Here is a 15,274-nt window from a genome sequence, read left to right on the forward strand (position 1 = left end):
TTATTGCATCACAACAAATTAAACAATGCGGTCGTGATAGACTACTCTAGTATATCTTTCGCTTCTCGTTTTGGTATAATCTTTTCGTAATAACTGATCACAGCAATTGCCGAGGCAATTTCAACTTTTGCCGTTTGGCCTCGGCAACGCTTTTGCCGAAGTAAATATATGCTAATTTCAAAGACTGTAAAAATCACTTTGTAATTGAGAACCATTAGAGCGTAACATATTTTTTTATTTGGTCATTCTTACTTGTTTTTATTCCTTTCCGTTGTACTGTATTTTTGTTTTGCGTTATTTTTGAACGTGTGTTAGTGTGCAATTAAAGATGTCTGCGGCCGGGTGTTGCAAGGTTGAGTTTCGCTGGTGAACGTTGAAGAGACGTTTGTCTGTTCTAACTTTTCTCAGATAAAACACGACAACGTTTCTCAGCGCAACTTAATGTTGTAGCTAGTCAGGAAGTGCAAATTTTGGTTTGTACCAGCTACTTGAAAGGAAATATTTTCATCAAAAAAAATGACCGAAATAAATAAAAAAATGACCGAATTTTTTCAAGTCATTTCGGACAAATGACCGAAAAGTCTCAGCGAAAAAAAAAACCCAGGCTGTAGGCTAGCTGCTTTATCACTTTCTAGACCTCTGCTATGTTTGGTATATATTGTTGTTCGTTGTGATGATCAAAAATAAAAGCAAAACTGAACCGACTTGCCAAATGCCAACTCAACCTAACAGCTAGCTACAAGCAGCGACCAAACCAACAGATGTTTTTAGATTTCCAGTCCAATTGCTACTGAAAAGTAACTTTTCACTGAAAATTGTTAAAAGTGATAAAACAAGCCCAAAAGTAGACCAAAACACGACAAATTCGCGCAAAAAAAAATTCAATAAAAGTACACCGAAAAAAACGCAATTGCTAAACTTTTCCACTAAGCAACGAACTGGCAATTCTGGAGCAAACCTGCGTACTCGACGCAATCACACAAAAGCAATTTTGCAAATGAAATGACATAAGAAAGCGTTACGGCTTTTAACTGGTCAGTTTTCGAGATAAAGGCACCAAATAGGGAACCTTTTGTAAATATGTTGCTGGTAGGCCATGTTAGGCCGGCTTCCACAAGCCAACATTTTTTCATTCTGTTGGTATTTGAAATGTGTTTTTCTTCACTCGCATTTGCTATATTTTTTCACCAACAAGGCAAAGTATGAACGTCGCTGTCGACCTATGAAAACTCGACTAGCTTTACACCTACACGGAAAGCAGTACATTTAAATAGGGGAAGACGGGGCAAAGCGGGACGCGGGGCAAAGCGGGACATCGCGATTTCTCATGTTTTGTATTCTTTGGCTCCCTCTAACCGGAAGCACTAGTTAGGCAACTATAAACTGTATTTGCTGTGAAAAAATGGCGACTGGTAGAGCACAACGCGTGTCGTGAGGAAGTAAAATTTGTTTTGGCATGGTTTGTTATAAGAAAGAGATGGAAAAATAGCTACCACATTCGTTAGCATAAGCGAATTTGTTGGTAGCTTTGTTTTTATCTTAGACATTGAGACAGTATTTGTTGGTAACAAAAGCAACTTTTACCTAAAACTTTACAGGTTTCAGCAGAGAAGTAATTTTCTAAAGGCTATACTTTGGAGCAAAGTGGGACAGCTGTATTAGGGCAAAGTGGGACGGTGCATTAGGGCAACATGAGACTCTAGAAGTCTAAATTGTATCTGTGGTTCTTCTGTTGATTGAATTTTTGTTTATAACTCTTTCAGTCTTCAAGATTGTAAAATGTTTATCAGCATTCATTTAAATTGTACCGGCAGGCCTACACAATTTAATTCTGACAATGGTTCGTTGCTATAAGGGAAAAACTGAAATAGGTAAATGGACGGATAGGCTATCAATATTAAGAATGCAATAGAAGATGTGAAAAGCAAGAAGTTGTCTTTGAGAGAAGCGGCTAAACAGTACCAAATCATGCAAAAATGAAGTTTCCCGCTTTGCCCCACGCGGGACATTTAAAAAAAAAACATTTTTGATTTGTATTATAACAGTAGAAAGATTCCGCTCGATCTTCGAACCAAATATGCTGACCAACTAAGGCTTTCAATTAAAAAAGAAATTAACTAAATCCAACAATCACTGTTGCTGAAATTACGTTTTTACGAAAAGTGTCTCACTTTGCCCCGTCTTCCCCTACAACTGCAATTATGTTTCAGCTCCTTGTTTGCATTGTTCTTCTCTGAGTGAACGCAAAAACACGATAAGTAGGCTAACGGATTTTTATAAACACAATTTTTTAACAGATTTTCTGTTTTGGTTGTTGGGCGGGAAAATTTGGCCGCCCTGAAGCAGCTCTGGTAGGCCATACTTGGTCTCCGAAAAACTAAACGAGCTTAGAGGCCTGCTGGAGTAGCCTAGTTAGGCTCACATCGAATCCGACTCGATATATTTCCACCATGGGAAATGAAGCAAACGCAAAATAAAGTCAACGTTTTGTTTGCAACAACAGTTTATAGCTTCCCCATTAAAAAGTACATTTTTTGCAGTTGTAGTGGAAGGTCGGGTTAGTTGAGCCACTGGGTTAGTTGATCCACCCCATTTAATTCTTAAATGTGGTGAATTAACCACATTTCATCATCACGTGATCTTAAAGTTTCTCATCGCGTGGTCTCCCATCTGGTTTGAGTTGACGATTGATATTATATGTGGTGCTGAAGTTAAAAAAGTTGTGTTTTAACCTTGGAAAGTAGATTTTAAAAATAGAGGTATGTCCAATAATATTTTTTTATACTTGGTTACTGACACAGTTTCATTTTATTTGTTTAGTAGCTTACCAAACAAGCTACGTTCTGAATAAAAAGTGGCATAGTGTGCCATGAAGTTTTGCTGTAGTTTTAACCTTTTCATGGCGGTATAGTTAAGGTGTTAGTTGAGCCATTGCCTTCGGTGTTAGTTGAGTCAGTGTAAAAAGGGCGTTATAATGCTTACGATACCTCCACACATCGTACATAAATTGCAGCTGTTGGATAAGTCTGATTACGGTCCAATAAATCTCTTTGAACTACATAAAACTCAACAAAGGCACATAAACTTGGTCAAGCTTTAATGAAATGGTGTTATTTGGATGCCGTAGCAACCCCTTCATTATTTGATGTGTACATTGAGTAACGAGCGACTCTTAGAACAATTGTTAACATGTTTTCATGTATTGATATTTACTTTAAATATAAACTAAGGCTTGGAAAAGAAATGTGGTTAAATTTATATTTTTAAAAATAATAAATGAGGCTCAACTAACCCCAGTCTGTGGCTCAACTAACCCTTACCGTGGTGTTAGTTGAGCCATTTGACTACTAGTTTTTAAACACCTGTGGACCCGGTTGTCGTCGTTCGATAAGGCTTGTACTTCCTACAAATATTGTTTAATATACCCAGAAGGTAGAATACTGTGATTGAAGAAATAAAAGCAACTCGTATAAAGAAAAAATGCAAAAAATGGCTCAACTAACCCGACCTTCCCCTAGACTGTGTAGGGTGTATATTTATTTTTCTTTGTCGGAAAGCAGAAGAAATGATATTTTGGATATAAAATGCAGTGACATAACCAACAGAAGGAAAAGGTGGCAAAGTCGTAATGCTTTAAGACATGCATGCATAGATTCAATTCCAAATTGCCCATCCATACTTGTTAAAAATGCATCATTACCATGGTTGACATATCAGTGGGGAGTCAAGCAATCGCTTCCTTAAAACGTAATAAATTTACTCTATTCGCCCAAGCAAGCTTGTTGCTGGTGGACAGCTTTACAGAATCAGAAGGTAAATGTGTTTCTACTCTTCGCATAAAAAGCAAAAATATGTTTGGACGTTCTATCAACCTCGTCTTGAACTACTTGGTCTAGCACGCATACTTGTTGCAGTCGCTTTTGCCAGCTATGCTAATAACAAGAATGCAGCAACTTGAAAGATACAGTTTAACCAAAACAATACTAATTTTTACCAAGCACAGCACTCGATGTATATTAGTATTGAGTTACTTACTTGGGCGCCATAATTACTTGGAATTGATTGTTGGTTTGTCTTGTAAAATTTTCTTGTTGACTAGTGTTATCGGTTAGGGTTAGAGAGGTAAACACAATAACGCCTGCCTAAATAATCCCTACAAGTTTTCCGAAATGGGATTTCTCCGAATTGGATTCGCCGAAACGGATCATTTCGTCTAACTTATCTATAAATGGATGTCAGTGATGGTTCTACCCTCTACCGTATGTGCCAAGCTTCTCCTGTACATCTTTTACACTTAAAGGTTGAGTCGGATTTCAGTCCTCGGCTTAGGCCACTTCACTTCTTGTGAACCCAAAGAAGGCAAGTGTTGTACTGGATGGAATTTGTGCCCACGCCGGCTCTACACACAGCACAAGGATAACGAGATGTGAAGAGCAGTCCGCGGTAAGCGCTCAAGGGCCAGAATCTTCTGGAATACAATTCTAGTGACGTGGAGCGCGTGACGTCAGAGACAGAGCTCTCTGGCGCTACAGCTTCCAAGCCATCCTTCCATATCTTCAACCTTTCCACCAGCTCGTCTAGGCATTCAGAGATGATAGTCCGGTCATCAGCATTGATGAGTTCCCAAGGACTACCCGTGCGGAAGTTACATGACAGGGTTGAGGATAGACCCCTGATGAAAACCGACTTTAACTTCGAAGTCGTCAATGTGACTGTCTCCTACACGCAACTTGCAGTTAGTTTCCTATACTTTAAACGAGTCCAACAATCCACTCATTTACTCCGAGCTAATCGAGCTTCCTCATGGACCACCAGTAAACCTCCTTTGGGACCAGGTCAAAAGCCTTCTCTAGGTCGATAAAAACAAAGTAGAGTTTCTTGTCTGCACCGAGAAATTTCTCCTGCAGATGTCGGACAATGAAGGTGACGTCGGTAGTCCCTCGTCCTGGCATGGATCCTGTGTCTCTTAATAATGTTGTCAGCAACTCTCTGAATCACTTTCATCACCTGGTCTAATAGTTTCGAATCTCTATAGTTAGCTCTTTGTTGGGCATCTCCTTTGCCTTTGTAACAGTTGGTGACGACGCTCTCCTCCCAATCTTTCTGATACTGCACCTTCTCTGATGATATCATTGGCTAGATCCGTGATGAGTAGGATGCCTTTGTCGCCGGATGCTTTGAGCATTTCAGTTATCATGCCGGATGGGCCAGCTGCCTTTCTAGTTTTCATTTTTTTTGAGTGCCTTGAAAACAAAAAATGTTATGCAGTATCATTCTTTTTTGTTAGGCGATAAAGATTCGTAAAAGTTTGATAATAATAGAACATTTTTTTCAGAATGTGATCAAATTGCATATCATTTATTTCAAACTGCTTATCCTCAGCTCCATATCCTGTGATAGGTTGGGAGGAATTTTAGATTTTTTTAAACTGCTAAAGGCTTCTGCATGCCACTATAAAGTGGTGTGGCGGGATATGTAGCTTGCAGACCGCTGAGTCTGTACCATTGAACTTGATGAAGTTTCTGCACTCCAACTTCTGATATAATATAAGAAAGCATAATTTTAGTTGCGTAATTTTTGCAACGAAACGACAACTATCCTTTGTTGTTTAGTATTGCACGTTAGTAGTTTTATTTCATGGAACCTGGTAAATAATAGTTTGTTGTCAGCAGTGGTTTAACTACAAGTGCCCACCATAAACTGCCAAAAATAAACTCAACCGATTGTTTGCTTGCAATGATTGGTGTCAAAACTTGTGGATATTGCTCATCTGCTGTTGTTACATTCTTTCCAGGTTTTGTGGCCCTACTTGTTCGAATTTGTAGTGAATGGGCCATTAACCGATGCTCTTGGTGTGGTGGCCCGATCACTATCATTCTTAGCAAAAAAGAAGCGAGCTGCATCATCATCTGAATCCCTCATAGAGTTTGAACACTTAGGTGAGTGCTTGGAACTGGAATGAATAATTGTTAATTTAATGATAGTTTAACTGAGTTAAACTACCGTGAACCGACAATTTGCACCAAAGTCTTTGCAAGTTACTGTTTTTTTGGTATGTTAGAGGTTCTTTGGTATACAATAGTGTGTTAAATGAGTATTTAAATGAGGTTTTTAAATGCAGATTGAAAGGAAGGCTTGTATAAGAAGCATAATGTGTTATGGAGGTGAATGCTGGACTTGAAGAAGATAGATATCAAGCGAATGCAAACAACAAAAGTGGTTTTATTGATGTGTGGCAAGACACTTTGCGGCAAAATTAAAAATAATGTCTTGAGGGAGTGGAAAGGTTGTTGAGGTTTTAGAGAAGTACTTGATAGACATTGGATATCGCCTGAGATGAGTTGGACATCTTAAACGAATGTATAAAAATTTGACAAAGCGTGTTTGGAATGAGCTAGTGATGGGAAAAATGAAAAAGAGAAAACCAAAGAAACACATGGAAAGACATCGTGAAGAATGACCTGATAAAAAGGTACTTAAAAATTGTAGATGCTAACAATGGAGAGAAATGGAGGAGTCACTGCAGACAACTGGTCAACCTTGATATTTCGAGGTGAAGATCAGGCTTTAAAGCGAAATGGAGAGAGAGAGAAAGAGTGTATGTTTTTATCGCGGCTCATTTGTTTCTTGCGTTAACAAGTTAACATATTGTATTTCATTGTTGCAGTAAACATCCCCCAACCTGTCGCCTTGTTGTCGAGGTTGTTGGTCATGCTGGCGCATCCTCTTGGTAAAAGAATTCATGCAGACTGTTCGCTCACTCTCATTCAGAATCTTGCTTCCAATATCCATGATCATCTTCCGAAGCTCCTTGATAGAGAAATTCCAATGATCATAAACTTTCTTACTGGTATGAATCCAAATGATGTTTATTTTCCACCTTGAACAGTTGAACACTTACGCTCACAACGTAACAGCGGTTAAAATCACAGTAGAAATTGCTTAAAAATTATCATGAATATTGCAAGCGCTTAGGGTACCCAAGTCAACTAATTTGTCTGATGTAGTTTTCAAGCTATTTTTTTCATTCTCTTGGCATCATTAGTTTGGGAATTACCAGACTTGCCTAAATAGTGCATTTGTGTTATTTCGTCATTTTCTCTGCTAGGATCCGTGCAGCACAATCAATTCGAATCATTTTGCTGTTTACTCCTTGGCATAATTGGGACAAGATAGGCTTGGCCTTCTGTATTTTGAGCTTGAATGTTTTCTGTTGTTAATGGTTGCCAAACCAACGCAGAGCGCTTGACGGGAAGCAATGACTGGCCTCAAGTAGAATGGGAAGATTTGCTTCTAAAGGTAATTTTAACAACAATTTTACAATGTTATATTGATGCTGAATTAGCATTAAGATTGATTGATTTTTGTTTGGGACGTAGTGTGAAGTATTGAAGCATTTAAATTTCAAACGTGGTGAATTAAGATAAGAAAACTTTGATTTCGTAATTCAATGTACGTTTTCTTAATTGCATTGTAATTATGATAATAATCATGTATTTTATTTTGCGCTCATTGTAATAACGTACACAACGATGGACTGTGGAATGAACAAGTATACATACAATGACCATAAAAGAGAAGAGACAACTGTACAAGATATGGCGAAAAGAAAAGGATAATGTGTCGAAGCAAAATTATTGGGTGGAAAGAAGAGAGTAACATAAATTATATTTGCTGCTAAAGAGGAGGAAATCAAGAGTACAGTGCAAAGGATCTTTTGTATTACTGAAGTTAGAAAATGAATGAAGTGGTGAACTGGATGCATAAATGAGCTATATAGAATGTACTTCGTCGCTAGCAGACAGGAAAAGCTGTTGGGCCCAGTGGAATGTCTGCCGGTTTGTTGGTGTCCAACGTTTTTTCGTAAACAGTTGTTCGTAAAACAATTGTTCGTAAACAATTGTTCGTAGAATTAATTCTTCGTAACACAATTCTTCGTAAAGCATTTCTTCGTGCATGCAATTGACTGTAATACTAATTGTTCCTAAAACAGTTACAATTCTTTACGAACAATTAATTAGGGTAGCGTATATGCTAGAGATGTGGTAGATGTGACGTGCTGTAGACGAGCAGACAGACAGTAGAGTCCCTGATTCAGAATGGCAGCGAAAAAGGAAAGCCAAAACTTTTGTATGGTGGTCAGCTTTATTACAAAGATTATAGTGCACTTAACGCACAAGGGCAAGAAACTAATTATTGGAAATTTGAGCATTTTCAAAAGAAATGTCCTGCACGAGTAACAACAGGGGCGCCAAAACAATTTTTGACTAGGAGGGGGAAGGATTATGAAAAAGGGCACTTTTGTTGCTGAAAGGCCAATTTTTTTAAAACGTTTAAGATAAGATATAGCGATAATGCTCATATCAGCTCATCACTATCGAGTAATGATACAAGTGTCCGGTATACAAAGAAGGACATCATGCTATGTTATAATGATGCAACCATGCTATGTTATAATGATGCAACCTGTGTTGCAGAATTTGTGCTGTGAATATTATTTTAAGCTTTTGATTGAAAGCTTTTGATCAACGATTTCAAAAATATTTTCATTGTCGAATATCTCGAAAACTAGAGCCAATTTGAAAAAACTAAGTGCATTTTCGGAATCATGGGCCTTGAAATACTTTAAAATGACTCTCACCTTTTGTGCCAAAACTTTTTTGTTGGCCTGTGTTATAATTAGGTTAAAAGCGAATAGCAGAAATTGTTGTATTGCAAAATGTGCAGTAGCTTACATGACTTTAAAAGGGCACTATTGCCCCCCTGTCCCTCCATGATGCCCCCCGTTTCCGGCGCCCCTGAGTAACAAATGAAAAATTGTTCACAAACAACCTGTTTACGAACAATTCACCTATACGAACAATTGATGTATATGAAGAATTGTTTTACGAAGAACTAATTTTACGAACAACTGTTTACGAACAATTCACCTATAACCGATTTGTTGATATTTATAGGGCAAGAAAATGTGAAACGACTAGCAAATATTGCAACTGTTTGCTGGATGGTTTGAAGATGCCAAAGTTAGAGGAAGAGCGATCTAATACCATATACAAGAAATAACGTCATGTAGGTGGTCAAAGAAAACGCTTTAAAGACACATTAAAAGCTTCCATAAAAGGATTCGTCATCGACGTAGATTCGTGGCAAGACTTAACCGCAGAATGACCAACATGGCGCAGAATCAGCTGAGAAACACCGTACGCTATCTGCTGTCAAAAAACGAGAACATCACAAGGCCCGAGCCTCAAACAACCCTGGCTCTAGCCAACCATCCTTCCAATGTCCATCTTGCAGTAGAAGCTTCACCGCACAGATAGGCCTCATCAGCCATCTCCGTACTCATGTAGCCTACACTGACCAAAGCCCACACTAAAAAAAGCTTGATCTCAGTCTCATTGGCTATCTTCTGAAACGAAGGGCGAACATCACAATAAATAAGGTGGTACAAGATTTTGTGGAAGTTATGAAAGTGTGGAACTGCTAGAACATGGAATGAAAGTAATTAAAAGAGTATTTGAAGAACGCTTTCAAAGGGAGATGGTGGACTTGGGTGAGGTGCAACTGAGTTTGTACCAGGAAAAGGCACAATCGATGTAATTTACTCAGTGCATCAGTTGATGGAAAAGTATGAGGCGGCTGAAAAGAAGCTGTACATGGTATATGTTCAAGAGACATTGTGGTGAAACTCCTCCTGTAGAGTGTAGAAGATGCCATAACACACTTTGAAATTTATTGAATACCTGTATCAATGTGTTAATGCCTTTTGCAATCTTGGCTAACATTAGTCAGTCAGGCGCATGTAGAGACAATGTCACAGCTACAGTCAGGTCCGTATGGAATTTCCGAGAGCTCCTTCCCATTCTGGCGAGCAGCAGTATCCCCTCCCGAATTCGACGGCATTTGTGCAACATTGTGTGACGTGTGTCAGAAGCAGAATGCTTTATGCCAGTGATACGTGGCCAGTCACTGCAGAGTACATCAATCGTTTCAGTCATAATGATAATGCTATGGTGAGGTGGATGAATATGCTTAAAGCGACTAGCAGATAGAGTACCAAGTGAAGAATGGAGAAGAAGGCTTGGTATCCGCCTAATAGAAGAGATCGTGTGGTGGAGGAGACTTCGTTGGTATGGCCATACAACAACTGGAAGAGAACTCCTGACCAATAAAGATTCAGTTGCTGCAGGTGGAAGGGCGTAAGCCATGTGGACAGCCAAAAAAGAGAGGGTACGATAGCATGCGGAGCTATCTCTGAAAGGGGAACCTTGTGACAGTGATCATTTAAAATAAGACTACCTGGAAAGCAAGTTGGATCGAAATTTGCTGACGTTCAACCCTCGCAATACGACAACAAAGGACGGAAAACCGTGAATTTCTGTACGGAGAAAGAAAATTAGAAGACCAAAAGGAGATATTTAGAGTTGGTGAGAGAAAGCGTCAGTGCAAGAAACCTGCATAGAATACACCCCAACAACTTGGAAGCATGGTGAAAACGCTGCAAAATTTGACGGACCCCTTCTAGCGGGGACAAACGCCCTAAAGAGCCAAATAAACGATGTTACAGTACCAAGTGATCACAAATGCAATGCAACAGACAACTGCAAGCAACGAGAGTTACACTAGTCATTGATTTGGCTGCTTTTTTGTTATGGCATGCCATCAAGTGCCTTACTGAGACACAGCCGCATCACTCAGTCGCGCAGCTGACATCGCATTTATTGGGTTGTTATAACTGTGGCTTAAGTGCTTATTGGCAAAAAAAATATGAATTAACCCAACATCTCAAACTTTTCTACGAGTCACATCGTGCATTTACTTATTACTCCCTTGCGTTTGTAGCTGCTGTCAGACATGCTAAGTGCTGTAAATAGCGAAGAATGGTCGTGTTCGCTTGGTCAAGCGTTGACCTCACAGTGGCCTCTGTATGATGGTTTCCCACAGTACAAGGTAATTTCAGCCACCTCCACAAGTTACTAATTTCTTTTGTGTACCAAGGTGTTTTATATTCTCACCATTTTCGATGTTGAAAAACTTGATTTCTCGTGAGGTGCTGTTTTGGGTAAAAACTCTGACACCAAACTTTTTAGCTCATTGTGACATCATAAATACTTGGGGGGACGGCCCTTGAAGTTCTGAATGCCCTAATTTTTACGTATTTCGAAAACCACTTGGATAGACACAAAATCGTGAAAATTTGACCTAAAAAATAAAATTTCAAATCAATTTAAAAAAATCAAATCTTCTTTTCCTGCTTCCTCTTGTGTGAAACTTTTCTCCTCCCCTTTTCCCTTGTATCTTTGCATTAGTTCACCTTCAAACTCTCTATTGTGAATGTTATTTCATGTCTGTGGAACGTCTCGTGATGTTGAAACGATGCCAAAATGAAGTTTAACCCTTGGGTTTTCAACCCTTTTTCGCAAGTTTACTGCTCAGGGAGGGCTGTTTTTGGATCAAATTCAACGAGCTGTGACGTGTAATCTGCTGGTCTTTTTAAACAGATTTTGTACTGATGTATAAAAAATTTATCTGTCTATAAGTTGAAAAAGTTAATATTCTGACATTTTGTATATTTCCCCTTCATATTTTATTTTTGCTAAGGTACCCAAAAATTATTTTGTTTTATCTTACCGCCTTTTAATTACGGTACTGTGTTTATCTGATTTCACGCAAAGCGCCGCAAAACAATGAGCGGTTTAATGTAGCTTTTTTACCATGGTGAAAACCCTACAAAGCTGAATTGCTCTGATATTCAGATGCGTGCATTGCTATGTAATATTTATTAAAATTAATTTGTTTTAAGCAATTATTAAAATTCGTCACCTAGTTTGTTGTGTGCTTTACTCTTTATTGCAAATCGATTTGAATAAAAAAAAGCACAAGAATAAATGTAAAGTGATCTTGCTGAAAAAATGGTTGGTTAAAATTCGTAACTGCCAATTAGTCAAAAACTGTTTTTTTAAACAACTTTTTTTCTGCTACAGAAAGCAGATACATTGTTTGACTCTTACCAGTGGTCACAGGAAGCCATCTCTTCTACGCATTTTAACACCATTTTTGTCACTCTACGACAAGTAATTTGAAATACGTAAAAAATTAGGGTATTCAGAACCTAAAGGGCTATGTCCCACATCTTTATGATGTCACATGAGCTAAAATTTTGATGTTGAGTTTTTACTTTTAAAATAAAAATGAAAACTTTGCCTTCAAATTTTTACCCAAAAAAACTTTGTCTATGGTTCAAGAAAATCGCCTCTTTACCAAAATTATTTTATCCCACACCCCACCACATTGGTCCCAAGCTTTTTGAAAATCATAAATGGTGAAACTATGAAACACCCTACTATGTACTGCTACTGTTTTGTAAGTAGGGTAGTGTTTCTGTTCTAAGCACAACTACAGTGTAATAATATACTGTATACCTAGGAGTGAAGCCAGATCGATCACTCACATACCAAAACATATTGAAGCTTTTTGGCTCAAACTATCAGCAAGAAATAATCTGCTGAGATGCTTGGCAGGATCGTCATGGGGTGCTTGCACTGCCACACTTCGTACAAGTGCTTTTTCCCTCGTCTATAGCAAAGCCGAATATGTTGCTCCGGCTTGATGTCGCTGTGCACATACTTCCAAGGTTGATGTTACCTTCAATGACGCTATGAGAATGATCATAGATGGTGTTCGCCTCACTCCCACTGATCACCTAGAAAGGTCGTCCTAGCTGTTCTGTTAGGGATTGCCCCAGCTAACCTGCGGAGAGACGAATTGGTGCACAACGACATTTCGAAAATAAGTAAACAAAGTAGCAACCCTGTAGCAGCAGACCCATGTCGAATTAGACAGAAAACAGTGAGACTACAACAGTAATCGAGTCGGCTGTTTCCTAAATGGTGATTGTTTAGATTAAGCGAATGGAACAGAAAGGAAGGCAGTGAAGAAAAAAAAAAAAAAAAACTATTCCACTCTTGAGCTATCTGCAGTAATCTACAAATTACTCGATTACTTTATAAATCACTCATGTTTACAAGTTTCTGCATATTTTTTTTTAGAGTTTTGCATTCAAATGCCTTGGTGTTGTGCTGCAAAAGACGAACAAGAAGGTATTTGTGGAATCCTACCTGGTCCTGCTCTTCATGTCCATCAACCATGGCAACCCTGCTGAGAGACGGGTGACCTTTTTGTTTAAGAGTCGTTGTTGCTGTGACGGTCATACACCGGGGATGGCAACCCTCTTTTTTTCTTTTGGGTCATTCAATTTTAAGAGTGAATATACAGGGTTCTCCAATATTTATTATTTGTTTATATGTTGATAAGTATGAAAAATGATGAAAAAAAGAAAAGAAATTGGTTAAACAATTTTCGAGATACAACCGTTTGAACTATTTACCACTAGATGGCAATTTTATGTCTGAGCGCGGTGGCTAAGCAAACTTTTTTGTTAATATATGATATAGTGGTCACGTTATTAAGTGTAAATATATGTATCCCCCTATTTTGGGGTTCAAGCCATTCAAATCTAAGGTCTGAAATGCATTTAAGTCAACCCAAATCATGATCTATGCTTTCCATTCCACTATAAAATGTATGATTTACGACGTGACAGGAAGATTGCCCGTCGGAAAATTGCTATCAGTGTGGGAATATTGCCCGCCAGAAAATTGCCCGTGTGGGAAGATTGCCATCGAGAAAATTGCCACCTGGAAAATTGCCCGTCTTTGAGTAAGAAATAGCTGCGAAAAACATCCAGCTGTGAGTCTGTAATGAACCATTGTTCCTCAAATAGTCTAAACTTAGCACCCTTGCAACCAGATTGGTGCGACGAGATTTAATTATCACGTTTTGACACTGATCTTTGTCGTGTATTAAGCGAAATTCATGAAATAGCCTACTTCAATCTGTAACAAATTTGAAAATGTACATTAGGTAATTTGCAGTAATAAAGGCATATCGCATCATAAATTCATCATTTAGACATTGAAAGTAGCAACAACTTTCATGCGGGAATAACAAGTATGGGGAAGGTTTAATTGATATCAGAAATTTACATAATTACTATTGTTGCTCATGTGTTAACCAAAGCGATCATACAGAAGGCAAATAATGAAAATACATCCATCAAAACACCCGGACGCTGTATGTTCATTTACTTTCTTTAAAATTTGAATATTGTCAATATGCGAGTTCGTGTGTAATCTTGTTTTGCAACTTGTAGATTTTCTTTCACTGCACTCCCAACAAATTGTAGTACCACTTTCATTCGTCTTATTCCGATGATAATTGCAATTCATCTACAAGAATGTCTTTTCCGCGCTCACTGTTTATGACGGTCACCATTTTGGGGTGACAAAATTTGAGACAATAGCGGAATCTGAAAGAAGACTATCCTCACAAGTCAATGTAAAGCTGCATACTTTTGTCGGTATGAGATAGAGAGAATTCCCCAGAAGCATTTTTTCATTTAGTTTGGCATTTGCAGATTAAAATTTATCACGCCACGCCTTTTATCACGGCTGGGTGCTATGTTTGAACTATTAAAGGAACAATGGTTCAATACAGACTCACAGCTGGACTTTTTTCGCAATATTTCTTAATCAAAACGGGAAATTTTTTGGGTGGCAATTTTCTCGACGGCAATCTTCCCACACGGCAATTTTTCCCACACGGGCTATTTTCCGGCGGGTAATTATCCGGCGGGTAATTATCCGGCGGGTAATTATCCGGCGGGCAATTATCCGACGGGCAATTTTCCTAATGCCGAACTACGATTAGGTATTGACCATATAGAAAAATATGCAAGTCCTATAAGTGATCTTGTAAATTTCATGCAAATTAAACAGAACGTTATTTTAGGTAACTTTTTTAAATTGTCTTAACCCTTATCAGCACATGTGTTGACATTTTGTCAACATCGACTTTTTTGTGTGAGATTGCTCTCGCTCCTTATGCACTAGCTCAGCAACATTCAGTGACGAAGGAAAACTTTTGAGTAGCTTACTGCTGTAGAGATTTCAAAACGTTAAATTGTTTCCACAATGAGTTATTTGCGTTTTAACTAAATCGGCACATCTGTTGACAAAATGTCAACAATCAGAAACAATAGGAGTTTGAAATTTAAAGCCACTATGCAGTAGCTAGGTATTATCACAAAGTGATAACCGGCTATTTACAGGAATGTTGCACGTGCATTTAGTGAATCGCTATCTGACTAGGACAGTGGTTCCCAAACTGTGGGCCATGTCCCAGTAGGCTACTAGGCCACCAAGACATTTTCAAT

At 38.5% G+C, this 15,274-nt stretch overlaps 1 protein-coding gene across 1 annotated transcript in view; it reads left to right on the forward strand.

Moving 5' to 3' along the window:
- LOC145768990 (maestro heat-like repeat-containing protein family member 1) overlaps positions 1 to 15,274 on the forward strand; it is a 145,142-nt gene that overhangs the window by 56,724 nt on the left and 73,144 nt on the right. Inside the window, exons 14-18 of the mRNA XM_082580590.1 lie at positions 5,795 to 5,939; positions 6,668 to 6,850; positions 7,241 to 7,299; positions 10,843 to 10,950; positions 13,050 to 13,169. Coding sequence (XP_082436716.1) covers positions 5,795 to 5,939; positions 6,668 to 6,850; positions 7,241 to 7,299; positions 10,843 to 10,950; positions 13,050 to 13,169 — 615 coding nt within the window. The remainder of the gene's footprint in view (positions 1 to 5,794; positions 5,940 to 6,667; positions 6,851 to 7,240; positions 7,300 to 10,842; positions 10,951 to 13,049; positions 13,170 to 15,274) is intronic.

The sequence above is a fragment of the Aplidium turbinatum genome, chromosome 4, assembly GCF_918807975.1.
Source record: "Aplidium turbinatum chromosome 4, kaAplTurb1.1, whole genome shotgun sequence".
NCBI classification, from domain to species: Eukaryota; Metazoa; Chordata; class Ascidiacea; order Aplousobranchia; family Polyclinidae; genus Aplidium; species Aplidium turbinatum.